The sequence below is a fragment of the Macadamia integrifolia genome, chromosome 6 (assembly GCF_013358625.1).
Source record: "Macadamia integrifolia cultivar HAES 741 chromosome 6, SCU_Mint_v3, whole genome shotgun sequence".
Classification (NCBI taxonomy): domain Eukaryota; kingdom Viridiplantae; phylum Streptophyta; class Magnoliopsida; order Proteales; family Proteaceae; genus Macadamia; species Macadamia integrifolia.
Window position 1 is genome coordinate 38,296,197 of NC_056562.1, and position 27,559 is coordinate 38,323,755.

Here is a 27,559-nt window from a genome sequence, read left to right on the forward strand (position 1 = left end):
AACTGCTTTCTTATAGTTAGACCACTGAGACTTATGACTTCACCATATTTCCATCCACGGTATTAAGAATTGGGATCGGATCACCGATTCAGGTTTAATCAAATCAAAATTGGCTAAATCGAATTCCCAATTTTAGGAACCGCTATTATCTTGGGTTCAGGTCTAACCAACAACTTAAATTTAAAAGAAGATTCATATTGCAAAATCATTTGAACCCATTTCTCTCAAAACTCTTCCTCATTAATTCTTCAATTAAAACCTATTCCAAGGTGACCACACTCCTTGTTCTTATCTTACTTTATCACATCTTGTTCTTCTCTAACTTTATCACACAAAAAGTTTCCACCACTACAGGGTCGAGGAAGAGCCATATTGTATGCAGTCTTACCTCTGTATTGCAAAGAAATTGTTTTCAGACTCAACCCATGACTACTAGGTTGCAATGGAACAACAGGTCATAATGTACACAACCTTACACCCTTACCTCTACTTCGTAAAGTTGTCTCCAAACTCAAGCCTATGATCACTAGGTCACAATGGAACAACTTTACATTGCACTGAGACCCACCCGCTTTAGTGAAAACAATCGTGTGACATAAAATGAAATATTTATAATTGAACGATAAACAGTACATTTATAGTCATAATCTTAATGAAACAATATAACAGTCAGCATAGTAACTTCATAGTGTATATAACCCACTAGAGAATGTCATCTTGTCATCTCCGACAGCACATGAGAGTTCAATTCCCAGGCATATTATAAGAGATTCTTTTGTGCTTATGACATGTCTCTTTGTCCTGTTTATTTTAGTATAAGAATTTCATGAAAATGATATTTTACATGATAAAACTTTTTTTTTTTTTTTTTAAATTTTACAATGAAAATCTTATTTGATAAAAAAAAAATCAGTTTTCATCTTTTTATGTGGAAACAAAAGAAGAAAAACAAAATTAGTTTGAAGATAAACCAATGGAATTGATGAGGCTAAGATATAGAGGCATACAAGAGAAGTCTCTATCGGAGGTAGGGGTGGTGAAATTAATCATGGAGTGTTAACCACAATCACCTTTTCTTTTCTTTTCTTTTTTTTGGGGGGGGGGGTGTGGGGGTGTAAAAGATGCAACCATTCTCCAGATAAAGACTTCTACAAAGATTTAGAAAGATAAAGTACAATCCTCCATCATCTATTTCCATAGAACCTCTTTTTCCCTTTTTGGATTAAGATACAATGCACATTTTATGGGCTATTTGTGTTTTCAATTGCAGGGCAATAATTTACCTAAAATGATCATCCTTCATTTTCTACATAAAAGTAAAACTAAAATTTTTGCAACTCAATGTTGTGATCTTCACATGTTTTCATTTACATATAACCAAACAAATCATTGAAAAGGTTTCATAAGAAAATACTTACATCATGCCCACTACATTTCTGCCACATGTAGTGATTTGGCAAATTCCCTTTGGATAGATTTCTTTTTCTTTTTTTTCTTGACAAACAAACATACACAAAACTTATGCCAAAGATATCAACCACATAGCTTACCACACGTTTGAGTTTCCTCAATATAATACCAGTGGTTGAAATTCTAATATAAATTAAAAATGTCCACACAAATTGGAGTTCTGTACAGGTGAGAACAACGCTGCCATGAACATGATCTAATCCTTTGCCCAGAATTCAAATAACAACCAGTATCAGTGATGATTTATTATGCTTAAATCAACCATAACCAAACTTACACTGCATGGGTCTCAACTTCCTTTAAAACAAACAAGCAAAATTTTCATTTCTGATTAAAATAAACAAGGCTGAGGTATGATTCAGTCATTGAATGAACTCTATATGAGTGCAAAATGGGAGTCCATGTACCCACATCCCTACAAAAGCAAATGAAGCCAAAAAAATTGCTAATTCCATTTGCAGTGAGTTTGGTATATCAGCCCACATTCACCCCCCTCCCCAAACCACAAAGTAAAAAGAGAAGAAAATGGGTCAGAAGCCTAATGTTACTGTACAATAGCCAAAAGACTTGCCTGGTAGGAGAGGATAATAAGAGCCCACTCCTTCCACTTGATTTCCTTGTCACCTGGAGTAAGACAAGTGAATTGCTCCAGATTATCCAAGGTGCTCAAAAAACTGCATATTTCCAAACATCTTCTTATCTCCATGGACGTTTGTCAAGTAACACATAAATTGACATCATTCCTGACTCCTGTTCCACAAATGATTTATATTTCAGTAATGATAATTCTAATTTGCAACAATGTTTTTAAATGGAAAGATGGATGACATGTAAGTAATAATCTCACATCAACGTGAATAACACTCTCTAATGGCTAGCTTTTAAGGATGAATTTTACCCAAGTCACAACAGATGCAATGCATTTCACTAGCCAAAAAGGTGAGAATATCAAGAGTAAAAGTATATGTTTCACAAGAATGATTCTCTAACAACTGAATAAAGAAATTATTTACATAACGTATTCAAGGAATATGTAATAAAGATGGAAATAACTACTTCTAAAGGAAATACATAATAATTGAAGAATTCTATGGTAGCATTTGCGTCATGTGCAGATGTGCCTTACTCTTGAGATGTAAACTCAAGGAATCTTAACAAATAGGAGAACCAAAGAAGCTTGACTCTCAAATGTGATGCTCCAGAGATTTATCTTTCTATGAATCAGCATCTCAAGCATTATGGTAATATGATTCACAAGTTGATCTTCCCCTAAGAGGTTTGGGGTGAAGAAACTTGTATGATATCTACATTACATTTATTTGGACCTTTTTCCTCTGGTATTTGATACAATTCATGGATATATCATTATCTAATGTAATCACTTATAATGCTTATTGTTGAATGAAAACACTTACTGTCCAAGCCCTTAGAATTTTTTAATATGTTGTGTGTGTGTGTGTGTGTGTGTGTGTGTGAGAGAGAGAGAGAGAGAGAGAGAGAGAGACCATTCAGAGCTATCAAATCCCTCAGAGTTTATACTGTCCCAGCCGTTGGAGAATCCATGGTCCTTCTAGTCCAAAAAGAAAAATGAAGGGGGAGAGGTTTCAGAAAATGATAGATTACAAGTAAGCATAAAGCATGGTAATATGGTATATGCCAGTTAAAGAAAATAAACTTTATAGAGCATAGGATATGCACAAACCAGATCAAAATTTTCAAACCCCAATGAATCTGCCTCATCATCCGCCTGAAACTAAACATTATTTAATAAATCAAATCCTTGAAGTAGTGTCATATTTGGAAGGATGATGAGAACTTGTTACATTAATTAAAGAAGCGAAGTCCAAGAGGAATGAGTCAACGAGGAAGCATGACGGATCACAACTTGAAAATGTTGAAATCTCAAAAAACTGAAAAAAGAAATTAAAGTCACTTGGAAATCTTGATTAAGAATATTTCAAAATGTGCATTTGTGAATGGATGATAATCAAACTGCACACCTAAAATAACACATAATATTGAATATTGAACAATTACATTATTAAACATCATCAACAAAGTGGACACGCTTAAAAAAAGAAGTAGAAGACATAAAGTCCAAACATGGTATAATAAGAAAGAATGAGAGATCGTGGTATATAATGTGTAATTTAAATACAAACTAAGTGATATTGAGATAATTTATAAGATGATGAAGCAAAAAAGAATGCAGCCTGGTCACATGGATTCTGCACCCAGATAAGAGCGTGCTAAATTAACACCCCATCACTCCTGAATTAAAAAAAAAAAAATCCCATCCATGTTGATGCCCATATGTGCTCTCATTGGCCCTTGTATTGGTGCAGGGGCTACACGACCAAGCAATAATCTCTTCCCTCATAAAGAATTTACAACTTTCAAAAATGTGATAATTTAAGAAAAAAATCAATATCAAATGCGAGAAAAGAATGGCAAGAGTAATATCCGGATGGGAAAATTTAGAGAGTTTTCTGGACAAGAATGACTAATTTTTTCAAAGGAAGGTTGATTTAGTAATTTTGACCAATGAATATGTAGGAATGGTCTAGATTTGTTACGAGGATAATTTTAGATCCAAATTCAATCATTTAGTCTCACTTGTAGATGAAACAGTTTGCCAAAAATAAGGCTATTAAAATTGTGGGAAAAGCAATGGCAAAGATATATGATCTTTACCGATGCTGCTACCAGTGCAGGACCCACACTTAAATGGTTCAAAATTCCAAAATACCTTCACAAATATACATATATCAAATATATATTCCTAAACAAACAAATAGCAAATATCAATTTCTAAGCATACAAATACCCAAATCAAGTTGTGGTTTCTTTACCTCCAATTCGTCCACTTCTTTGAGCAAAACTTCGTCGTATTTTAAATCCACCATTTTCGATAGAAGAACAAAAGGGGACCTCTCCTGAAATTATAAAATTTTAAAAATGAAAATTTTAATAATTTAAAGCTATCAATTGGGTAAGTCTCTTTAAATTGCACATGTAACTATTACCTCAGGTGTCATGTTCTTCCATGTCTCGAACCCCTTCCGGTCTTCTTCCAAATAATTAAAATTATGGGTTTTCCGAAAGCTTTCCCTGTAGAACCAAATCAAGAAATGATGATTTACAAATTTTCTAAATTTCAGTTCATCTCACACTTTTATCATCCATCCCATTAATTTCCATCACACGCACGCATCTTTGCAAGCAAAGATCTATAAACCAATGCATCCGGAATCTTATTATTCACTAAGAAAACAATTTCTTTGAATGCCCAAATAAAGCGATAGAGAGTATAGATAAAAACAGAGACCAACGAACAACTAGTAAGAGAAGATTAATTATCCCAAAAAAAAAGTAGAGAAGATAATATACATGAAGCAGCAAAATGGTGATCTGGGCTGGTCTTCAACGATCAGTATTCTAGGGTTTCGATTCTGGTTCGCGGCTTTGAGCCTTTTATGTTCTGTTTTAGCTTTACACTCGTGCATGTCAGCAAGGGCGATGGCAAACGAAACGCCACAGAAATCACTGTAGGATTTCACGTAAAAGAAATTTAGTTCAGAACTGTGAAAGTAGAGGAACAAACTACTGGGATTCTGAGAAGTGGAGAAAAACATAGTACAAGTAGGGAAAGAGACGACAGAGGTTCAAGTAAGAAGATGGGTGAAGGGAATAAAAATAAGCAGTGAAAAGAAATGGGTTTTCAAGAAAGGTGACCATAAAGTATATTAACAATCATAGCTAGAAGACACAGAAAGATTATCAAGTATAAAAAGAGAAGATGAAAAGGGAAAAGGATACCATTTCTCGAACGCGCTTCCGTCGGAGGCACGGCGTAAGCCGTAGACCCTTTTCCGGCTTCTCAGCGGATCCGCCATTGAAGCACCAAAGTTGAGCTCTGCAACCCGCTTGTTACTCAGGCTCAGAGCTGTAGAACTTCAAATGGCTCTGCCTTCCGGTTTAGTAGTTTCAGTTAAGAGTTTAAACCTATGGAAGAAAATTTGTTTTAATCCTTTCCCTCCAATTTTTCCATAAACAAAGAGTTCTGCAAGTGAGGTTTTGCGCGGTAGATGAAAATTCAGTGGGGAAAAGGACGAAGTTTAAAGGGCCCAATTATGGCCAATGAAATGATGACAACTGTTTAAAGTGTACGGTGAGCCCCAGTATCGTATCCGGCTGACAGGATTACCTAGAGATTCTGCCTGAGAACTGGCCCAGTGGCGCCGAAGAAGAGACAGTTTTGGGTACAGATTTCGACACGTAGCACGTTATGCGCCGCTAGATCAACCTTTCTGATTTCTTTACATCTTCCTGGAACTCCTCGGGGCTCGAGCACTGTTGCTGCTCTGCCTGAGCAGCCAGGAAACCCTCTGCCATAAATGGTGACAATAATATTTTTGTTGAGGAGCGTGGCTTTTACCAGTGGTACCTACGGCCCGTATGTGGAAGAGAAGAGGGCGGTTTTTTTTTGGGGGGGACCACATTTTTAGAGAGAATTATAAATTTAAAAAATTATTTTTTTTAACTATTTCACCCTTTATACGTATTTATTCATCGATACGATATCGACTAAAAATCAGAATCGACAAATGCTGATTTTGATCCAAGCCTGATCGATCTGATCTGATTCTTCAAACTATGCAATATGCACGTTATCATACACTAAACAAAACCCTGAATGAAACACAATAGTAATTAAAAAAATAAAAAATTGGTCTTGAACAACTGCATGAGAATTGAATAGTTTTATTCAACAATTGAAGTATTGACTATGTTCATATGTGCTTTATTATTAAAAAACATTTTTTTTTAGGGTGAAAGTATGTTGGCACCTCCCTGTGTATCTCTTCTGTTAAAATATGAAATGAATAGACACAAAAAGGTGCTAGTGTATGCTATGCAAGTGAACAAAGTGCTCAATTTAATTTTTTGTATGTATCTTTTAAGGCCTTTTTTCTTTTTCTTGTTTTTCTGATTTTCGATTTTCAAGTTGAAGTATCTTTAAGCCTAATACAATCACATGGCATAATGCATGTAGACTGAAACTTATCATAAAAAAAAAGTGGATGGGGACATGGTGAAATGGACTCTTGCATGAAAAAGAAAAAAAGGGTTTCCCGGGTTATCTGCATGTTTCCTCTTTTATCACAATTTTACTCGGAACAACACAGGTCGTGCTATTTCATAGTTTCTATTTTATATTCAATATTATTAAAAGGAAATTTGGAAGCTTGTGGATGAACTGCAAGTCTTTATATCTCACACATTCAAGGAAATATATTGGGGTGGCTGATGATTTGGCTAAAGCAGGATCTATCGGGGGTGACGCTTGAAGGCAAATAGGCTATTGAGATGCAAATAATTACCTTTTTAGCTAACACAGAATGGCTATGGCTCTAAGAGCGAGCAGCCACCAAGTTTAATGATTTGGTGGGATCCATAGATGTAGTGGCTGGTGAACCGCTTCTTCTTCTTCCACGAAGATTCAGACAAAACCGAGCTTGGATGGATCTGAACACCATTGTAATATGATCACATGAAAATCTCTGAGTCGCACATTAATTAGTGATATGATGAAGCAACTGGTTAGTGGTACAAAAGGTTATCAGCTTTGGGAAAGAAAAAAAAAATGCATACTTTTATTTAAGAAAAAAAAAAAGATAGAAGTTCCCCACAATGCCAGTGCGCCGATCCGTTGGCATTTTGATCACCATTCTCCCTTTCCATTTCATGTCTTAGACACATTCCGGACTTTCACAATGCATTCCCGTATTTCATCGTAAGATGATTTTAAGAATAGTATTATTCACATGAGTTCACATGATCAAGGTAGGAGAGAGAAATCAATAAACAAACCTCATGCGAGATGATACACGTACAGGTACTGTGGGAAGTTTTTACCAAAAAAAAAAATTTATCGAGACAATGAAAACTAACTAGATTACATACTTGGCCTCAACAGATAAAGTAATCTACTTTGTTGATGCATAGTAAACATATCAATGGGGCCATGGGGGATCAATAGGCAAGTTTAACAGGAGATGATTAGCATTTCTCAAAGAGAGCATCCATCTGACAGAAGCTATCCATTTGAAGCATTAATATAAGATAGCAATCATTCCCAAATGAATTCAAATCTCCTGATGGTGACATGGTGGTGTAAGTAGCCCACCAAAATTAGGTGGGGACAGATTGTTGTAATCTTAGCAAGTAAGTGGCGATGCAGTAAATTGTCTACATCTCAAATAGCAATGTATAACAAAGGTATTGTTAAACAAACATAGGTATCTTTTGCTTCACCAAACCTACAAGAAAAGCCTAACGATTATGCCTTAGCTAGGATGTAGTCTAAGAACTTAATTTTGGTAGGAAACATATGACCTTATCATAACGGAAACAAAAGATAAGTTATGGCCCTAAATTCAAATGGAGCAACATTATTCAGGATCAAGAAAAAAAAAACTGTTTTGTGGTTGGGTTTGAAGAAGAGAGCAGAAAACAACAGCAGTGGACATCTTCAGCCATCAAGCTGTCTCTACTATGCAAGACTACACAAAAATTCATGGAAATAGCAACTTGAGTAACACAGGGTGATGATCCTCTGCCGTGGGTGCGGCCGTGCCGCAAGCATCGGATGGCCGAGACGACATCGGCACACACCCCGATGCCATGCCGGTCATCTGATCCTCACCGCTCCGCCGCACCCACGGCAGAGGATTTTTTTCGCACTGCCAACTCTGCCCAAGTCACTAAGTTAAAACAGTGTTCCATGTTGTTAACATCTTAGCATATCTCCAGAGAATCATTGTCCTGCAGAGGATATATCTGTATCTTATCATGTACTCAGGTCTCAGGGTATGACATGATGATTCCCCTAAGGCAACCTAAGGATGCTGCTGCTGATGTGTCTAGCAACCTCATAACTTCTGGGTTCTGGTTAATACATTCTCTGTGAATTCACCAACCACCAAGAGCCACTTTCCCAGAAAAGAACTTCTCATTCATAGCTACCATTAAACAATTAAGACTTGAACTGTAGAGATATTGCATAAAATTTCATAGCCCTCATGCATGTACTAGTTTCAAGTACATTTAAGAATCCCAGGATCCTATGGCGTTTTCTTGTATTACAGAGATACTGAAAATTGTTAATGCATGAAGAGCAGACCCATGATCTCACTTAGACATTGTATAAATGTTTAGGTGTGCCCCATGTTCCTTGCCATACAGAGAATAAAGAAGTTGCTAGGTCTCTTTTGGCATGTAAGTAGAGAAAATTAGAGGCTAAGATAACCAGAATTAACATAGAAGGAAAGTATATCTATATGACACCATCCAACAAAAAGGCAATCCCCAGATAATCAGATTTACAAAAATTTTAGGACCAAATAAACCACTAAGTTTTACTAGTACAAATGAACACTTTCAGATACCCCCCACCCCAACCAAAAGAAAAAAAAAAAAAAAAAAACACTTTCTAATAAGTTTCCCCTTTAAAAAATGTGAACTTTACAACAACATACAGATAAATTTTTTAGTTTAAATGTTGTACGTGAGAGGAAAGCATAAATTCCACAATCAGCAAATGCCATGGCTTCCTCTTCTTAATAGGAGATATTCTGTCTGTTGTTCGGACCTATCTCTGCTTCCAGCTTTAAGATTCAGACAGGATGGATATTTCAACATGGGAAGATGCTTCGACCCCAGTAACTGAAGTTTTACATGCATGGAGAACAGCACAGACGTCTGTCATTTCAAGGAACTGCTCCGCATTGTCCATGAACAGGGGTCCATACTCAAAAACCATCTTTTTGCACTGCCAGAAAAATTGAAATGACAAACAGAAAGAAGTATCAGCAAGAGAAAAGAATTCCAAGTCACAAATCTTTGTTCAGCAACATCATAAAATTTTGCATATGTCATCTCATGTTCCAGACTCCAGTTGCCTAAAATTTTCCGTTGACACCGGTTGGGTGTTCTGTAAAATCTGATTGATTACATCCTTGTGGAAAGTCATATAATGTTTGCCCTCGTTGTTGTCAAGCATCATAAGAACAAATTTGGCCATATGGATGGACACTCTAATTGAGGTCCCATGTTGGGATTGAAAAATATAAAAAAGATGGCTCATGGAGGTGAAGGTTTATGGGAGGGGGGATTTTAGAATGGACTACACAATGGAAATCATACTATCTTTGAAATGAAAATACAGTTCACCTCCAACTAATTTAAGGTCCCAGATTTTCCTCTGTAAAAATTAGGAATATGATTCAATAACACCATGTCAATGACTTGTAAACTGCAGAGATATTAACATATAGGTTCCAGATGAGTCCTCACCTCCTTCACATGGTTCTCCACTGCATCACATGCCTTTAGAAGCATCTCAATTATATCTAACTGCAACAATTACCAAAGATAAGTGAAGGTGTCAAATAGAACAAGGCAGATATAATAAAAAATGAAACACTCATTGAATATTTTTTTTAAGAAATTAAAATTGAAACATTCATTGAATATTTTTTTTTAAGAAGTTATCTTTTTTGTTTTTTGATAAGTACAATGTAATCCAATAGAACTTATTTTATAAGGAGAGGGACTCGAACTGAAGCCTCTTTATTACAAAACAGTAACTTGACTGCTAGGCCAACCACAACCCTTAAAGCCTCCATATTACATATTCAAGCCTTAACAACAAATTACGATGTATTTTCCCAAAGACATTACCATTCTTCCAAACGAATCATTTTCTAAACTTAAATATTGGTTGCAAGGACTTGAACATTAAACATTCTATAGTCTATACTAAATGCCTCGGCCTTAACCATCAGACCAAATGCAAATCATAATTTTGTCATGAATATGGATTAAACCCAAGGCCTCTTAGTGTTACCAAGCAAGTAGGAGGTTATTATTATTATTAATTTTTTCCTCTCTGTGAAAGACTCTGTTTTTCACGAAGATAAGAAGTCAATCAATATAATAAAATGGAAAATTAAAAGAAATATATTGTTAAACAAAATCTCTGCAGATAAGATAATCACCTACTCCCACAGAAATATAGATGTGACCAAAGTTTCATAAAACAGATCAGAGCCTGGACCAGTCACAAGTTAATAGTTCAAAGCCAGATGTAGGACACCAACAAACTGAAGGTCTTAATCTCAGAAATAAATGATTCACATACTTCCAACACATCTGAAAAGAACCTGCATTAATTTCTTCGATCTCCATCCCTTGTTGATAAGATGATCCACCATCAATAGTCAATACCGTGTACAAGAAAGCAGTCCACATAAAAATGTAACCCTCAGGAGGCATCCACCAGTACCAAGTAATCATAATGGAGATACAGAACCACCAATGTGAAATTTTGAAATAAGTTCTCACTGGAAACTTGCCACTTTGCTGAGAGATCCATACCCTTTACATCTTGCAGGCCCTTCCTATATGTGTATTTTCTGAAACCTGCAGCGTCTAAGATACCTGATCCAAGTCCCAATAGTTCAGATTCCTCCATAAGATAGACTCCCAAATCCTTCAAGCCCTTGAGCTCCATCTGATCTGCCAACAGGCCCACAACTACTTTTTTGTTCCAAGATAAAAAACAGATCCAAAACTGTTTATTGAGAGACACCAAAATTTAAATTCTCCTTCAATCTCCAACAACATATCTGATTCCTTTCTGAAACCATAATGACATTATATATCCCCTTCCACACTCCCATAACATAACCCCAACACCTAGCTGTCTCCCAATCCCCCTCAGCCACCGTATACTGCATTAATGACAATATTATCAAAGTTGAAAATATGTATTAGCACTGGTGTAACCAGTAGTGAATTCTATCTGGTTCTCTTCCAGGGTCAGATGTCCTTTTAAAAGCAATTAGTGTACCACACAAAAAGGAAAGCCGATCATCTGCAGCCAGCATGTAGAGCTTATTACTGTGAATCTCCTAATGGAAAGTGAAAGAGCATCTAATTGGTATTTTGACAAATACACCTTGACAAATCCGTATTGGCTTGTCAAATCTCAAAATCATAATCACCAAACACTCTCCAGATGCCTTCATCTATACTGGCTATGCAGTGCTAATTCCAACTCTAGAAATAAATGGAGAGTAAAAGGCTGGAGGTTTGGTTTCTGGAGGCAATGTTTGCATATTGACTATGATCAGAATCATTGTACCAGTTTCTGGAAATATTTTCCCTTAAAAAGATGAACTATAAAATAGGTTTAAAAATGCAAAAACACATCTAGGGAGGAAGAATATCAGCGCTTAAGCTCTTTTGTGCAAAAGGACGAATTCCTCTGGAGTATTGTTCCCTATTCTGCCTGATAGTACATGTACATAAGGAAGAAATAGAATTTGTTCAATTATCTGGCAAGTCTATTCCCCCAATTAGAGTTTCTGTTGGCAAATGTGCGTTGGACTGGAGTTGAGGCTCGAAAGAATTGATTGGAATATTGTCACCTATTATGTCTCTCATTTGAAGGTGCCAACAGCAAAAAGAGCAAGCCAGTGCACAAGGCTCCCACAATTGCAGGGTCTGCAGGGAGGCCCAAATGTATGCAGCCTTACTCCTTGCTTCGCAAGAGAGAGGCTGTTTACAAGTTTTCAACCTGTGACCAACATTTTGCAATAGTGCAACTTAACCGTCATGCCACAGGCTCGCAATGGATCAGTGTTGCCGTTAGCAAATACATGTTGAACGGGGTTGTGGTTTGAAAGGATACTGGGGTCAATATATCTGAATTTGGTTCCAGATACTTACTGATACTTGAGAGTAACATCAACCAGTACAGTATTCTATTTTTAGTATCTGAGAGTGTACCGGACTGTGATCAGGTACAGAAAGTTGAACAGATTCCACACATGTATAAGATATGACTTATGTACAGCCCTTTTGCAAATTAATACAAACAACTTTAAATATTTGCAGATATATAATGTGCATAGCCCTTTTGTATAAGGTTCACATGATGGATTGAAGAAGACTATAACTCAGTATGTTGGAAACACCTCAGTTTGTTCCACACCATATATACTCATATGACCACTTAGAATCAGATGAATGAACAACATAAGCAGACATAAAAATGAGGATCTTGAAGGAGGAATTCAAATATTTGTGGGCTCCCAAGCACAAAAAAAAAAAGAAGAATCCAAAAGAAACTGGAAGAAGACAAGGAAGACAAGTAGTAGAGAAATAAGGAAAATTGATACCAGTGTCTACAACATTGAACATTATACTGTTAGGGAAATTTTTGCAAAATAAGTTTATCCAAGTGCAAACCTGTGTGTCTGGATCTTTCAACTTGATCTGAATTTCTTCAACAGTGCGATGACACAGTGTACAACCATCTGGTTTCTGTTCTAGAGAAGCAATTAACCCTTGGTCACAAAGATCCATTTTCATGCAGAAGTGCTCTGGTTGGATTGTGCCAAGCTCCAAGAAGAACAGTGGGGCATAGTAGTCCACTAACATGATGCACTGACCAGAAAAAATAAATAAATAAATAACGCAATGGAAGATAAGAAGGTAAAACAGTTCAATGCAGTCACAAAATGCAATGGACATAATTAGGTTTCAGAATTTCCATGAACCATCGGCAGATAACAGAAGTCCTACATTCTAGTTTCCCTAGGACCCTTCCTTGTTAACAGGATTTTCACAAGTACTAGCACTAAAAATAGATGCCTACTATTTTTCCTAATAACAAAACATGAGGCAGATTATAATCGTTTTTTTCATAACATGAAACTTCCCGTCTTGACTTACACATCAAGCCATCCATGTAAGGCATATTGAGGCAAGTTTAACTAAATATTGCATACCATATTCATCATAAAGAATCAATTTGCATCCTCAGATGATTCTAATCATTAGAGGAAAGGCTCTATGGTGTTAAATCATACTTGTAATTATGACATTCGAGAGAGGGAGAGGGGAAGGCGAAGATCATTTATGAATGACTTGGACAATCTAAAGTTTTGGTTCAAGAGATTTCCATTTCTACCAATAAAATTGGCTCATTTCAGCGCCCCCCCCCCCCCTCCTTTTCCTTTCTCTGGTGTTATACCCTCCACTTACATTGGCTGATTGAATTGGACAGGCAATCGTTTCAGGATCCAAAGTGACAAATTTATCAGGGTATGCAAAAGAAGTTCCAATGCATAACTAAAAAAATAAAGAAGCAGAACATATAAATTTTTTTATTGCATACAGCACCCATAAGGTCTCAACAAAACTATTTTAGCCATGGCATGAGATTTGATGGCAACCTTCTGCTTTAAGGAGTGCAACTTATGGCACGCAAGATGAAGACCCTCGATAACCTGTTTCTGGGTCTTGTTGTCGCTAAGGTACTCTACTGCCTGGGCAGTGAACTGTTCACACAAGAGGCACACTCTTTCATCTGTTGCAGCAATCGTGGTAGCTTGAATCTTGCTTTTGGGCTTCTCATAACTGATCTGCATAACTACAACATGAAGCATACGGTCATCAACTCAACTATTTTCACTGGATGAGTAAGCAAATGTACTTTTGTAATTTGTAGACGAGTTCACTTCTCCAGATGGTAGAGGGTACATGCAGGATATATATGGATTTTTCCAAAAACTAGATTGGCATGAGAAAACTATTATAAGATCTCAATCTCCTAAAACCTAACACGTTTGAACATCTACTATCCAAGTTTTGGTCAGGTTTTGGAAATCATTGACAGCATATTTAACCATGACAGGAAGGAAAAAAATAATATAATATGCATGTGAAGACATAGTTGAGGTTAGATGAGGTCGGTGTGTACTGGCAAAGTACAGTCACAGGAAGTTTCAGAAAGGAGTAAACATAACAGAAAGGGGAAAAAGAATATAATATGCATCCCCTTGTGCAAGATACTGCAACAGCGTAGAAGCTAGAAAGACGCCTGGGACAGGAAAAGATAGCATATTATTAGGTAGTAAAAATCCTGTGGAAGTTTCATACAAGATTAATTCATTAAATGAAAGACGAATGACCAAATAAGAAGATTAAAAGATAGTGCATGCATTGGGTGGTTTAAAATCTTTAGGAAATTACTAAGAAGGCTAAAAATAGTGAATGCATTGGGTGGTTTAAAGTCTTCTTGAAATTTACAAGAAGAATATCATGCTCGGATGAAAGATGAAAAGACAATAAAGAGTCTTAAGGCTTACCTGAAGGATCAGAGATTATTAAGGTCCTAGCATCCGCACAAGTCCAGCTGATGCCCAGTACAACAAGAAACAAAAGCCCTACTCTCACACCCATAATGCCTGCAGCGAAAATTGGTTAAAATCCAACTTATACAATATCGTCATGGTTAAGATAGTTAAGCATCACAGATCTTTTAAGTTCACTCATTTGAATATTGTTAGTTCTAGAAACCAGCCCATTGTAAAAGCTAGAAACTGATATGCACTCCTACATGTGAGAAATAAACTAAAGATTAAGTCATAGCCACCGATAATATCCATAATTGATCTCAATTTGAGGGATCTTGAAGATTTAGTATTTATCCTAGAATTGAGGACAGCTTCCTAAGGCTATAGTATTTTCCAAAAAACTAATTTTAATTATCAAATCAATGATAGATTTTGAGGGCAATGAATCCAAGACATTCATTGCAACAGGTTAATTTTCACCAGATTTCTTACAGAATTAGATACGTGATTTACAATATTCCAAAAAAATTGGGCGGGACAAAACTTAGATGCATATACATATATGTATGCCCCCTAACTGGTGCTAAGCCACAACCTCCAAAGACTACATTTTTTTCCCCATAATTAGCTCCGAAACCAGCACTGCACTGAGGCAATTTTAAAGAAGCATAAAGCACTGGAAACGAGCAACTTGTCACAGAGGGTATCAGAATTTAGTAACTGGTAGCTCATGGAGGAACCAGAAATAGTTTGGGAGGGGGATCCAAAGGTCAACTTTCGAAGATAGCTATAAGGAAGAAAAATTCAAACTCCGGATATGTCAATTCAAACCCAGGCCACGTATAAACAAATGTCATCAAAACGAAACGGAGCCATAATTCAAATATGATACTAACAACAAATAATTTAACTATAATTAAACAACATATGAGAAGAAACACAACAAGAACGCAAAGAAAGAATAACACTGAAAACACATACCCAAGTGCTAGATTCTTTTTCCTCTCCGGCCAAAAGTGGGGAGGGGATGGAAAGAAAACTAATTCAATTTCAGAGAAACTTATTGGGTTCCTGAAAGAAAGTTAAGCAGTTAACTCCAGGATTTTTGCTGGTTTAGACTTTAGATTGATCGGTAGACTGACAGAAAACCAAGTTAAAAACGAAAGCTTTATCAGAATTAAACAGAATCAGAAGCAAAAGTTGGGTTTCAGCCTTTCAGGAGAAGAAGAAGAAGGAATCTGTTAAAAGCAGAAAGAAATTAAAATTACCTGTGAAGAAGGGATCCGGTGAGAGAGAGGAAGACTGTTTGGTAGAGAGAGAGAGAGAGAGATCTTTCTTCCTTTTGGGGTTGGTGACTACCTCTCAAGTTGGAGAAGCGTGGAAGATTTATTATCGTGATTTGCGAGAAGACGAATGAGGGAATAACAGGAACCCAAGAAAGGCACCAATCATGTTGGAGTCTATGGGGCCTGGGGAGCTTTATTTAATTCCATTATTTGTGCTTACGTGGAAACGAGGAAGCTTGGCTGTCGACTTCCTACTGGCAAGCCGTTAGCTGCAGCTGGGAAACTTTTTTTTTGGGGTTTTGGGTTTCTTATCGAATTGCTATCAGTCCGGTCTCGTTTTTTTAAATCAGGTTCGATCTGATTTTCGATTTCAGCCAAGGCATTCAATCGGTCCAGTTTAGTTTCAATTACTATAACTTCCATAAAAATCCAACCCGAAAACAAACCAATAAAGGTTCAGTTCAATTTAAATTGATTGATTTTCATCGATTCACCCCTTTTGGTCCCCACAAAAAAAAAAAAAAAAAATAGAAGCAGGATTCTTATATATATATATATATATATATATAACAACTTTTATTCCCCTATGTTTTATTTAGAAGATTCCTTAAAGATAATCATAATTTTTTTTTCATTTTTTTTTAATATTGGCAATATCAATGAGAACTGCTCTTATATAGTACCGATATAAATTTATCCATAAAAAATAAAATTTTCATTTTTTTTTCTACTCTCTCGCGTCACACCAATGGCAGCAAGTAAACAATATCATCTATATACGGCCCATATGGTCGTGACTCGAGAGAGGAGAGAGGAGAGAGAGAAAAATGGTACATTAGTTACGTGAGAAACTTCTTTTCTAAATTATTAATGTGTTTAATAAGGGAAATGTTATTTACAAAGGTTTAATAAGGGAGGTTTATTCATGTAGTCCATTGTCTTAACTTTTGCTTTAAAATGGCAGCTATTTTATAGATTCCACTAATGTATTTTTAACTAATCAAATCCACTAATGTATTTTTAACTAATCAAATCAAATAGAAAGGAAATTGCAGTCTAAAGACTCTAAGCTGAAGAAGTTTTCATTTTCTTCGACAAGTGAAATTTTCCTTAAATTTTCAAGTTTAATATGTGGGTAGACCTACTCATAATGCGCTACGCACCAAAATATAAGGTTAACATTATCATATTTACCATGACATTGAAAACCATATTTACATGCTTTATGTTCAATATATGTCATAAATGACTCATTAGATTGCTGCAAACATCCCATATGTGGCCGTTTTTATCATAGTTGGAAAATAAGATTTTTTTACTTGAGCTCACCTTTTTCAAAACCTAGTAATTTGAGCGAGTTAAACTTGATTGAGGTGAATCATTTTTTTTTTTTTTTAATATTTTCTTTCTTCTCCTTCTCCAAGTGAGGAGGGATTGAGCTCATGGTTGCTTTGCAAGTGAGAAGACAAAAAAGATGTAATATTGAAGACAATGAACAAAAATTATAGAGTTTTCTTTAATTTGATATCAAACTTATGGTCTATGAATACAATATGGCTAAAAAAAAAAAACGGACTTATTGATTTCACATGACTGGGGTTAAAAAAACCAAGTCAATGAAAACTTGCACCTGTCTGGTCATTTCTTAAACCTTTGCAAGTATTCAAGAATCATGACTCCTAACCATATTTCATGTTTTGTTGACTTGACCCGAGTGACTCACTGAAATCAAAATGCCACATATCAAATTTCATAGTCTAATTTATCAAATACCCCCTCTTGTATTAGTCTACATCCCGTGAATGTCAATGCAAGTGCAAGTGTATCAGTATTCTAGACAATACTGTGCATTCTCCCATTAAATAAGCCTATAGAAAGATTTAGTTTGCTTGGATGGAAATAAGAGTGATTTTAAATGAATCATAAAACTTGTGAGTCATACTTTGAAATTATGGGAGAAAGCTATGAAAGTCCTCATAAGAAGAGAAATTAATATCTCAAGGAATCAATTCAGTTTTATGCCTAGGAGATCCACAACATAAGCGATTTACTTACTAAGGAAGCTAATGAAAAAAACTAGAACATACAAGAGGGATCTCCATGTGATTTTCATCGATCCATAAAAAATGCATATGGCAGAGTCCCAGAGAATTAATCTGGGATGTATTGGAGAAGAAAGAGGTGCCAAACAAATGCATGAAAACAATTAAGGACATGAATGGAGGTGTGGTGACTAGTGTGAGATATGTGGGAGGTCAAGGTAGTGAATTCCCAATTATAGTTGGGTTACATCAAGTGTTTGCATTGAGCCTTATCTGTTTACGTTTATCATGGATGATCTAACCAAGAACATTCAAAGAGAAATCCTATGGTGTATTCTTTTTGTTGATGATATAGCACTGGTGGGTGAGATAATGGTTGAGATTAAATGATACGTTGGAGTTATGTAGATTTACATTATAATCAAGAGGTCTTAAGACAAGTAGAACGAAGACAAAGTATATGATGTGTAACTTTAGTTGATTGAGGACTGATAACGAAGTGGTGAAAATTTAGTATAGAGAGATCTCGAAAAACGGCTATTTTAGATATATGGGTTCAATCATAAGTAAGAAAGGTGAGATAGATGATGATGTTTCTCACATAATTAAAGTAGGATGGTTGAAGAGGAGAGGTGTGTATGGAGTGTTTTGTGATCGACATATTTCTCTAAAGCTTAAGGCAAATTCTACATGACAGTTACAAGATCGGCTATGATGTATGAACGGAATGTTGGGTAGTCAAGAAGCATATTATAGATAAGTTGAGTGGCAGAGATGAGGATATTGAGAAGGATATACAACAAAACTTTGAGAGATAGATTGAGGAATGACTGGATTAAAGTTGACTTGGGAGTTGCCTCGATTCAGGATAAGCTCATAGAATGCCGATTAAGATGGTTCGGACATGTCCAAAGAGAGCCCTTTTGATGCTCCAATACGGAGAAGTGATCAGATCCAAATGGATGGATCTAAAAGGGCTAGAGACAGACCGAAAATGACCATTGATGAATTGGTAAGGAGAGAGATGCAAAAGTTAGGTCTTGACCCTAATATGATATCTAATAGAGTTGCTTGGACGGGAAAGATCCATGTTGCCAATCTTTCGTAAGTGGGATGTCCTATAGGTATTGTTGTGCTTCATTTCTTTCTTTTTCTTTATCCTCACTCGAATTCATATAATTGATCCCATTTAGTTGGAATAAGACTAAGTTGTGTTATTGTTTAAATAAGGACATAGAATGATTAAAAATCGATGAGAGAGAAATTAGGGATGACATGAGATATTTTAGAAATGAGGGGGAAGTCGGCGATTTTAGGAAAATGAGACAGATATGACAGGTGGGTGGGTTGGTGATGAGACGTTGTAGTAGGGAGAGAGGGAGTGTGGAGGAAAGTACAGGACGGGAGGAAAGAATGTTACGAATAGAGATGTGAAGTTAACATTGTGAACACATCAGCAATGAATACTTTGGATGCTAGATTAAGAAGAGACATAAGGCATGAAAGGTACCGGCTTGGAATATAATCGAGCATTATTAAGGCGTGATATGACTCTTTAAGGTGCTTCCATGCCCCTATTTCTTCCCCGGATATCCAGATCCTCTATAGTTCAGGTGATAGCCCAGCGCACATCCAGCAGTTGGGAGCCAAAATAAGAAGAAGAACAGTAATCTACCTCAAAATAACAGTTCAATCACAGCCCAAGCCAAAATAGGACGGTTCTGAGTCTTCTGATCATCCAAACATCTTAATTTGGACATTAGGGAGTGGAGATCTACCTAGAAGGAACAGTTCAATCACACCCCAACCCTATTCCCATGTACTCTGCCCATAGTGTGTTATACCATTTTCATAATGCATTGGATTATTTGTTCTTGAAAACAATCTTAAGAACTATGCTATTTATACATCAGCTCGCCTCATAGAATTGACAACATATGATAAACATCCTTACAAACAAGAACCATAACTAATAAGATGTGAAATACAAACAAGTAAAAACAAGCAGACACAATTCTCAGAACAGGAAGAGATGGAAAAAACCAAAGTGAGTCAGCAAAAATAAGTAAATGTATTCACCATCACATTACTTCAGGTTCAGGGTAGGAATTTCGCTGCTTCTTCTTCTTCTTACTGTTCTTGGTCAGGAGGAGGGAAAACCGTGCAAAGCCAGATTTCTTCCGCTTTGCCGATAACTGTTTGTGACCACATCCATCCTTCTCAATCTTCCGAGGAGAAAGAACCCCATTACTTTTACCAAGCATCTGACCCAGTGACACTTTTGGTTTCTCAGTGATGACTTCTACCTGGCCAGTCTCAAACTCTTCTCGCAGAAGCAACTTTCTACTCAGTATTTGCCCTATTGAGAGGGTTGGCTTCAAGACAGGCTTTGATCCATCACTAACCAGGTTCAGCCCATTGACATCAAGCAGCCGAGAATCTCTCCGATGGACAGATGAGCAAGAATTCTTGAATTTCGTATTGTTATGCACTGAGCGCCTCTTTTGACCATGCTCTGATCTCCATTTTCGGAGAGCATCTTCAACAGCAAGCTTCCCTTTATTTGCAGCCTCTACTCTGTTTAGAGCTTTTTCTAAGGCCCTTTTACTCATTCTAACTTCTTCTGTTGCTTCTTCAACCTTCTTTAATATTTCCATCTTAGATATATTTGCTTCGTCAACTTGATTCATGGCTTCTACAACCCTCCTCCTTGAATGCTCCTCAGCTTCTCGCATTTTCTGGGTTAGGGATGAGTATTCTTCAAAAGAAAGAGTTATTAGTTCAGACTTCGGGAGGGAAACCCCAGAGGAGCTCTCACTTTTTGATAGAGCTTTTATCTCTGCCAGAGCAACAGCTTCAGCTGCTCTAGCTGCTTCTTCCGTCTTTTTAGCTGCAATCCATCTGATCTCAGCAGTCCTAATGCTTGTTTTGGTCTGCTCAATCTCTGACATTGCCTTCATTACTTCAGATTTTGCAGCTTCAGCCATTTTCTTAAATTGTTCAGCCTCCAAGCTCAATTGTTGAAGCTCCCTTGAAATATCTGTAGGATTCTCAGAAACACCTTTGATTTCAGCATCTTTGGCCTGTTGCAGTTTCAGTTTCGTTTGGTTTAGCTCCTCTTCTAGAGATGAAATCCTAAAAGAATTAGAAGTTAGCCTCTCACGGGTCTTATCTAATGAGAGTCTCTCCTTTTCCAGTTTTTGGTTTAGTGATTCAACAGAAGCTCGAATCTCAGCAATATCATTCGTCGTTCTATTAAGATTCATTTTTGCCTGCTTCAGTTCCATTAATATCAGGACTGGAGAAGAAGTGGGGCACAGGCTCAAACCAACCACTGAGTTCTGATCAGTCTCAAATGTACATTCCTGAATTTGCTTTTCCTTTTCCTCAACAGGAGGACTTGTCTTCGTTTCATCTGAATCTATTTGCACGCTTGCAGTCCCTTCAGATGCTTCTTTCTGAAGTTGCAATTTTAAATCCTCCACAACCCTCTTTGTTGCCTCAAGTTCTTTTAGGACATCAAGTGTTTCCCTCTCTTTCACGATCAAGTCCTTCCCCAAATGTTCTGCTTGTTCCTCCACTTTTGCTATGTCAATCTCCTCAAAGCCATGCTGCTTATGATAGAAAGATACTATCAGAAATCATAGAAATTAAGATATAGTAGCAACATATAGGAATATCTCTTGCATTTGCAACCCACCAACATTATCCAGTAATACTGTGAAGATGAATGGTGCAGGATACACAGTCCACATTCCAATGGGTTCCAACCGTATAATCCCATTGCTATAACTGTTGTGATCAAAGTGGTCAAAGGGACAAAATAGAGGTAAGACTCGGTTCATGAACCTCGGACAGAGGGAAGATTTTAAAAACCATGTTATTTTTAAAAACACCAAGTTGAGGAAGAACTCCAAATGCACAAAACAATCTATGGATGCATAATTTTGAATTCACAAAACAAAACAAGAGCGAACATGAAGAACCCACAAAAGAAATCCAAGAAATGGGTTGCAAGCTCTGCGACTGCAAATAACCTCCCCTCCCCCCTTCCCCCCTGATTAAAAGGAGTGAACTACACGAAGATGAAACTCTAGCGTTCTTGAAATCAATAAAATATGAAAATGAGTAAATTTCAACTTGCAAAAAACTGAAACAGAAAAAGCAGAGAGATGAGAAGTAGGAAAAACAAGTATACAACAATAACAGAGAAACTGCTAACTACTTCTAAATATTACACCATCACAGCAACAAAAAAGAAGGGAAATGATAGAGACAACGAGTGATTCTACGGTTGCAAAACAACAGAGAGATTAAAGATAATAATCTAAATTTCAAATTCGACACTATCAGGCATTCTTGATTGGTTAAAAGCAGAACCCACCTCGGCTCCCATGATCTTATGATGGGGTCTCCAAACACCGCTCCCACCGAAAAGGTTAACAGCCTCCTTCACCGATTCAAACGGCGGCGACGTGTCAATCTCCGCTCTTGAACTGTTCCTCTCCCTCGCATTCTCCGAGGCTGCTGAGACCACATTGGAGTTGGGTTCTAGGGTCTCAACTCTGTCCGAAGTTATTTTAGGGCTAGAATCTAGGGTTCCAGCCATTACGCGGAAATGTTAGCAAGAACGGTTGTGAGAGATGTCTGCAACAGTAAGTTAATAGTCACTAGGGTTTTTGCTTTTCGAGAAAGAAAGAAACCCTAGAATTTGAATTAGCGGCGATAATCACGACGATGGTGACGACGATGATGTTGCTTGTAAATGGGGAAGGAAAACAAAGCAAAAGCAGTAAGAAGAAGAGACACTGAACCGACTGAAGAGACTGCCACTGAAATAGAGAAAGAGAGAGAGAGAAAGGAAAGGAAAGAAAGAGACGGATAAACCTTCCTGTTTTTTTTTTAGGACAATAACGTGTTATTACATAAATATCCCTTAAAGTTGACTGTAATTGCAGGTCAAGGGAGGGAAAACTATTTAAGTTTCTTCGAACCCCGAGCTAGGTGGATCCGTAGGAGACGTCCGATTGGAATCTAGAATGGATATGGGACCTATACAATTCCCAGTGCCACTTGTCAAGTACCAAAATCCACGTGGCGCACTGAGCCTCGGTGGCTAAAACATCTAATCTTCCGCAAAATCAGAAATTAAAGAAGGAAAAAATTGTGATTAGCCGTTTGATGGTTTGGCCTAACAAAACCCTCTTTTTTGAACCTTTGGGAGCACTTTTCCACCCACGCGTCAAATGACATTATGAAGTTCGTGAGTGGAAACCGACCGTTGTAGTCTTGCGGATGAAAGTCTTACTAGAGATGAAACTTGGGCTATAGCCAAACCTGGACTTGGCCAAATGGGGGCCTGATCCTTTTGGGTCCGTCTTGGTATTTGATGTAAGGGTTTGGCTGGGCTTATGTTGGACCAGACAGACTATTAAAAATTTGATTTCACTAGTGGGCCAGTGGCCATCTAATTTATAGAAAAATTTACCAGAAAAAATTTTATTTTATTTGCTTCTCATATAAATAAATTGTGGATCCACATTGGCATGCTTTCTCCTATTTTGATCACATGGATCTCATGTGGATTCCATAAAGATGGTATACCATTTTTAACCTTTCATTGGTCTAATATAGATTCTTTCTTACACTGGCCTTGTAGGAAACCTTCTACCTTAAATAATGACAAAACATGAAGGTAGAATCTGATCTAAGATTGGACCATTACAAAAAAAATTCTAAAAGCTTATAGTTAGAAGGGTACAGTTCATCTATTACATTTTGGAATTTTAAAACATCTTGGATTATCACTATAGTTCAGTTAGCATTTTAAATCATGAAACACACAATATAAAGTTTAATAAAATATTGAATCAATAGAATCATACAATCCTCATTGTTGAAATTTTACTGCAAGATGCAAGATCAAATGCTTTAAATAATTAAAAATAACATATCATACTTTACTATTGCATTTATCATTATTGAAAATGCAAAATTGATGATTATGATGCAAATCATTAAGATTTAAAATGTCAAAATATAATGATTGAGTTATATCCTTCTAAGTGGAATCTTTTAGCATTTTCCGACGATTCAATCTTATAAGATTAGATTGACCAATTGAGTTTGTCATGATTTAAAATGTTTACTGAACGGCCCGGCCTGACTCGGTCTAGGGTTCAGCTGGGATTTTCAGGCTGGCCTCGCCTCTTGTCGGGCTCAAGGGCAGGGCTTGGCCCGTTTATGTCATTTTTCGTTTATTTTTACTTATAAAAAGGGGAAAAAAAACTGTTGACACCAATGTTTTTGTATTTCATACATTAAATCAATGATCTATATTAAAAGTAAAAGACTTAATCTGTGATTCTTATCATATATATGAAAATCTTGTTATAACCAAAATAAGTGAAAAAAAAAAAAGAAGAAGTTTTTGCTCTTTGAGTATAACATTCTTCTTCTTTGAGCGAGAATAAAAAAGCCAATTATTTCGTGCGTACTAGAAAAGTGTGAAAGACAATGATACGTCTTTCAAATGAAGGTTTGGCTCAACCCAAGGCCTCGGCCAAGGGCAGGAAATCCTTGCACTAGCCTGGCCCACAGGATGAAAACCCCAGTCCAAAGCCTCTAGCCCCTATCGGTCTCAGGACGGGCTTGGGCTCATTGTGCTAAACTGGCACTAATTCCCAAATAGTGGATTTATGTCGAACCTAAGTTCTATCTTAATACAACTACTAAACGTGTTAAGGTCTAATAATGCCGATCAAATGGATGAAAAAAAAATATAATAATGGAGTTGAATACCAATCATAGGGAAATGAGAACTGTTCCTAAGACTCAACTCTCCAATATTTATTTGCAAGTAATGGTTGACAAATGCATCAATGTAATATTTGAACTAAAATATTCTCTGCAACTAGTTAATTAATAATCCCGTGCTTAGCATGGGCAGAATTATAAAAGAGTTAATAGCTATATTGTAACAAATAATTAAAATTATTATCAATGAATTACTATTATTGATTGGAATTGAAGCAGAATTTAATTACTTTAACATGTTTTAAATTAAGAAAAAAGTCATTCGTTGACAAATTTTGTCACATGTTAGAAAGATGTGACAATTCCAATTATTATATAAATAGCGGAGGACGGTTTGGATGGGCTACTCATCAAGTTCCAAACTCAAATTCAGCCATATACTCCCTTTTGTATTGGCATGTATATCAATCTCATGTATGTTATGCACATCTACGGTGCTCTAATAATTATTGTGCAATCTCTGATAGTCCTAGTTTTTCAAATCTTTTACTCTTGCCACTTGGAAAATGCATTTGTGCTGAAATTGATATGTTTTTTTTTTTGGTAAATGAAATCTTATTAATGAAGGCGAGCGAAAAAAACACCCACATGGTTAGCAAACAACAAGTGATGGACCACAGAAGGGGGGGGGGGGGAAGAGAAAACAAGAAGAGGGATTGGGATACGGCAGCCTTCGAGGCAAGATAATCATCAATTGTATTACCCTCACTCAAATTGTGAGAGAAGAAATAGAAGAGAACCGATGAGCAAGCGACAAGCAATCGGAGATAATTGTAGAGATACGCCACGGACACGAAGAAGAAGAACCCCTTAAGAGATTGATAATCAACAAATTGTCACTTTCCACTATAATAGATTGAAAGCCCCGTTGGATAGCCCAAAAGAGTGCAAATCGAACCGCCAAAGCTTCAGCCACTAGGGCAAAATGATGACCGATACCTTCCCAGAAGCCACCTATCACAAAGGAATATGAATTGCGACAAATACCACAGATCGCAGCTGGGCTTGGATTACCTCGGCTAGCTCCGTCAACATTAATCTTCAAATGATCAACTGTAGGGCGGATTTAGCAAACCCAACGAGGGTTAGCCTGTGTCACACTACACGCGGAGGGAAAGAAATCCCTAGCAGTATGCAACGCTCGCAGGATAACAAAATGCCGAGAGAAGGGCTATTCATGGAAAACCAAATCCTAGTATGCAAGCCAAATATGCCAAATAATAGAGCAAAATATTGCTGATTTCGAAATGGAGTCCCTAATAGAGGTGGGTGGAAAACAAAATTGCTTGAGTAGGGGCGGGAAGGAGTGTTGAGCATTGAGACCTAGAAGATTAGTCACCAGGGACCAAATCTGAGCTCTGAGTGCACAGTAAAAAAATAAGTGACTTGTTGATTGGTTCTCAATAAGACATAATCAACAGTAAGGTGAAAGATGAAGCCCACCCCTAATGAGAAGGTCAGGGAGAGGAAGCTTATTATGACAGATCTTCCATATGAGAATCTGAGTCTTTGGAGCGGTTGGAAGCTTCCAGATACAATTCCAGGAGAATGAAGGTAGGGAATCTGATGTGGAGGTGTTGTTGATGAGATCGTAGGCCGAGGCAACAGTGAAAGTCCCTAAGGAAGTAGGGGACCCTGCCAACTTGTCAGGACAAGGAAATATAGGAACTGGAATGGCGAGAATTGCCATGGCTATCTCTAGAGACCACCAGAAAGTGATGAGATCACGTCGCCAAGTTCTCATGTCAAGATCGATGAGATAAGAGACAGATAAAGGGGCTTCACAAGGAAGAGGAAGAGGGGCCACCGTCAGAGGAAAACCTGGGATCCAATTATCCAACCAAGTGCGAATTGAGTGACCATCTCCTATAGAGTAAAAAATCCCTTGGGTAAGTAGATCACTGGTGGCACAAATTGACTTCCGGCCCTAAGAGGCAGTTGAGGGACAACGAGCTTGAAGAAAGGTTGTAGTAGGAAAGTATTTTTGCTTCAGTAACTTGCTCCAAAAAGATGATGGTGCTTGCAAAAGTTCTTAGCCTTTTGGCTAGAAGAGCTAGATTAAAGCTAGCATATTTTTTTTGATTGAGGCCGCCAGCATGTTTTGGCCGACAGATGGTTGTCTAGCCTATGGTAGGAACTTGGCGAGAAACTCCATTGGACCAAAAAAAATCAGAGAAGAGGAGTCTGAAGATCTGTGAACTGAAGCGGGAAGATGGAAGCAAGACATAACATAATGCATGGCCGACAAAGTAGCTTGAATGAGGATGGTCTCACCTGCAGGGCTCAGGAATTGAGTCATCCAATGTTGAAGCTTATCCATTACCCGTCGAAGGAGACTTTCACAATGAGCCTTCGAGAGTTTGCCGCTAATAGGGATGCCAAGGAACTTGTCCACAACATTGGTTGGAATGATATAAAAGAATTCTCTAAGCTGCCTCTTCATAGAAGAATCAACATTAGGACTGATATGAGCTCGTGACTTAGCTAGATTGATTTGTTGACCTGAAAATGAGCAATATTGATCCAAGATATTGGTAAGTGTTCTTACCTCAGTCATGGAAGCCCTTCCAAAAGGAATTTAGATCATTTGCGAAGGCCATATGCGTGATTCTATCACCACCCCTGCAAAGTGGAATGCCATTGATATGACGTTGCTGAAGTTCAATGGCTAATTTCGTGGATAACACCTCAACGCACAAGACAAATAAATAAGAAGAGAGCGGGTCGCCTTGGT

At 37.2% G+C, this 27,559-nt stretch overlaps 3 protein-coding genes across 10 annotated transcripts; all 3 read right to left on the minus strand.

The window, feature by feature from the left end:
• Window positions 1-1,768: 1,768 nt before the first annotated feature.
• On the minus strand, window positions 1,769-5,526 carry LOC122081302. Of its 6 annotated transcripts, none has more exons than XM_042648363.1 (7): window positions 5,290-5,524; window positions 4,861-5,016; window positions 4,497-4,581; window positions 4,323-4,406; window positions 3,173-3,217; window positions 2,976-3,040; window positions 1,769-2,220 (listed from the first exon to the last, which is right to left on the minus strand). In XM_042648363.1, exons 1-7 carry the CDS (start codon window positions 5,364-5,366, stop codon window positions 2,208-2,210), a joined length of 525 nt encoding a protein of 174 aa, XP_042504297.1. In that variant the 5' UTR covers window positions 5,367-5,524; the 3' UTR covers window positions 1,769-2,207. The 6 variants fall into 6 exon arrangements, with proteins under 6 accessions (XP_042504297.1, XP_042504298.1, XP_042504294.1 ...); XM_042648364.1 differs by having other exon boundaries at window positions 2,976-3,037; window positions 5,290-5,523; XM_042648360.1 differs by having other exon boundaries at window positions 3,173-3,223; window positions 5,290-5,523.
• Window positions 5,527-8,787: 3,261 nt separating this feature from the next.
• Window positions 8,788-16,108, minus strand: LOC122081035 (prosaposin-like). 3 transcript variants are annotated; one of them, XM_042647977.1, is made up of 7 exons: window positions 15,950-16,108; window positions 15,663-15,752; window positions 14,694-14,792; window positions 13,779-13,975; window positions 12,790-12,987; window positions 9,829-9,888; window positions 8,788-9,304 (listed from the first exon to the last, which is right to left on the minus strand). In XM_042647977.1, exons 3-7 carry the CDS (start codon window positions 14,785-14,787, stop codon window positions 9,143-9,145), a joined length of 711 nt encoding a protein of 236 aa, XP_042503911.1. In that variant the 5' UTR covers window positions 14,788-14,792; window positions 15,663-15,752; window positions 15,950-16,108; the 3' UTR covers window positions 8,788-9,142. The 3 variants fall into 3 exon arrangements, with proteins under 3 accessions (XP_042503911.1, XP_042503909.1, XP_042503910.1); XM_042647975.1 differs by lacking the exon at window positions 15,663-15,752; XM_042647976.1 differs by lacking the exon at window positions 15,950-16,108 and having other exon boundaries at window positions 15,663-15,915.
• Window positions 16,109-19,895: 3,787 nt separating this feature from the next.
• LOC122081034 (WEB family protein At2g38370-like) lies at window positions 19,896-22,867 on the minus strand. The gene is made up of 2 exons (XM_042647974.1): window positions 22,394-22,867; window positions 19,896-21,620 (listed from the first exon to the last, which is right to left on the minus strand). Exons 1-2 carry the CDS (start codon window positions 22,616-22,618, stop codon window positions 20,091-20,093), a joined length of 1,755 nt encoding a protein of 584 aa, XP_042503908.1. The 5' UTR covers window positions 22,619-22,867; the 3' UTR covers window positions 19,896-20,090.
• Window positions 22,868-27,559: the final 4,692 nt, after the last annotated feature.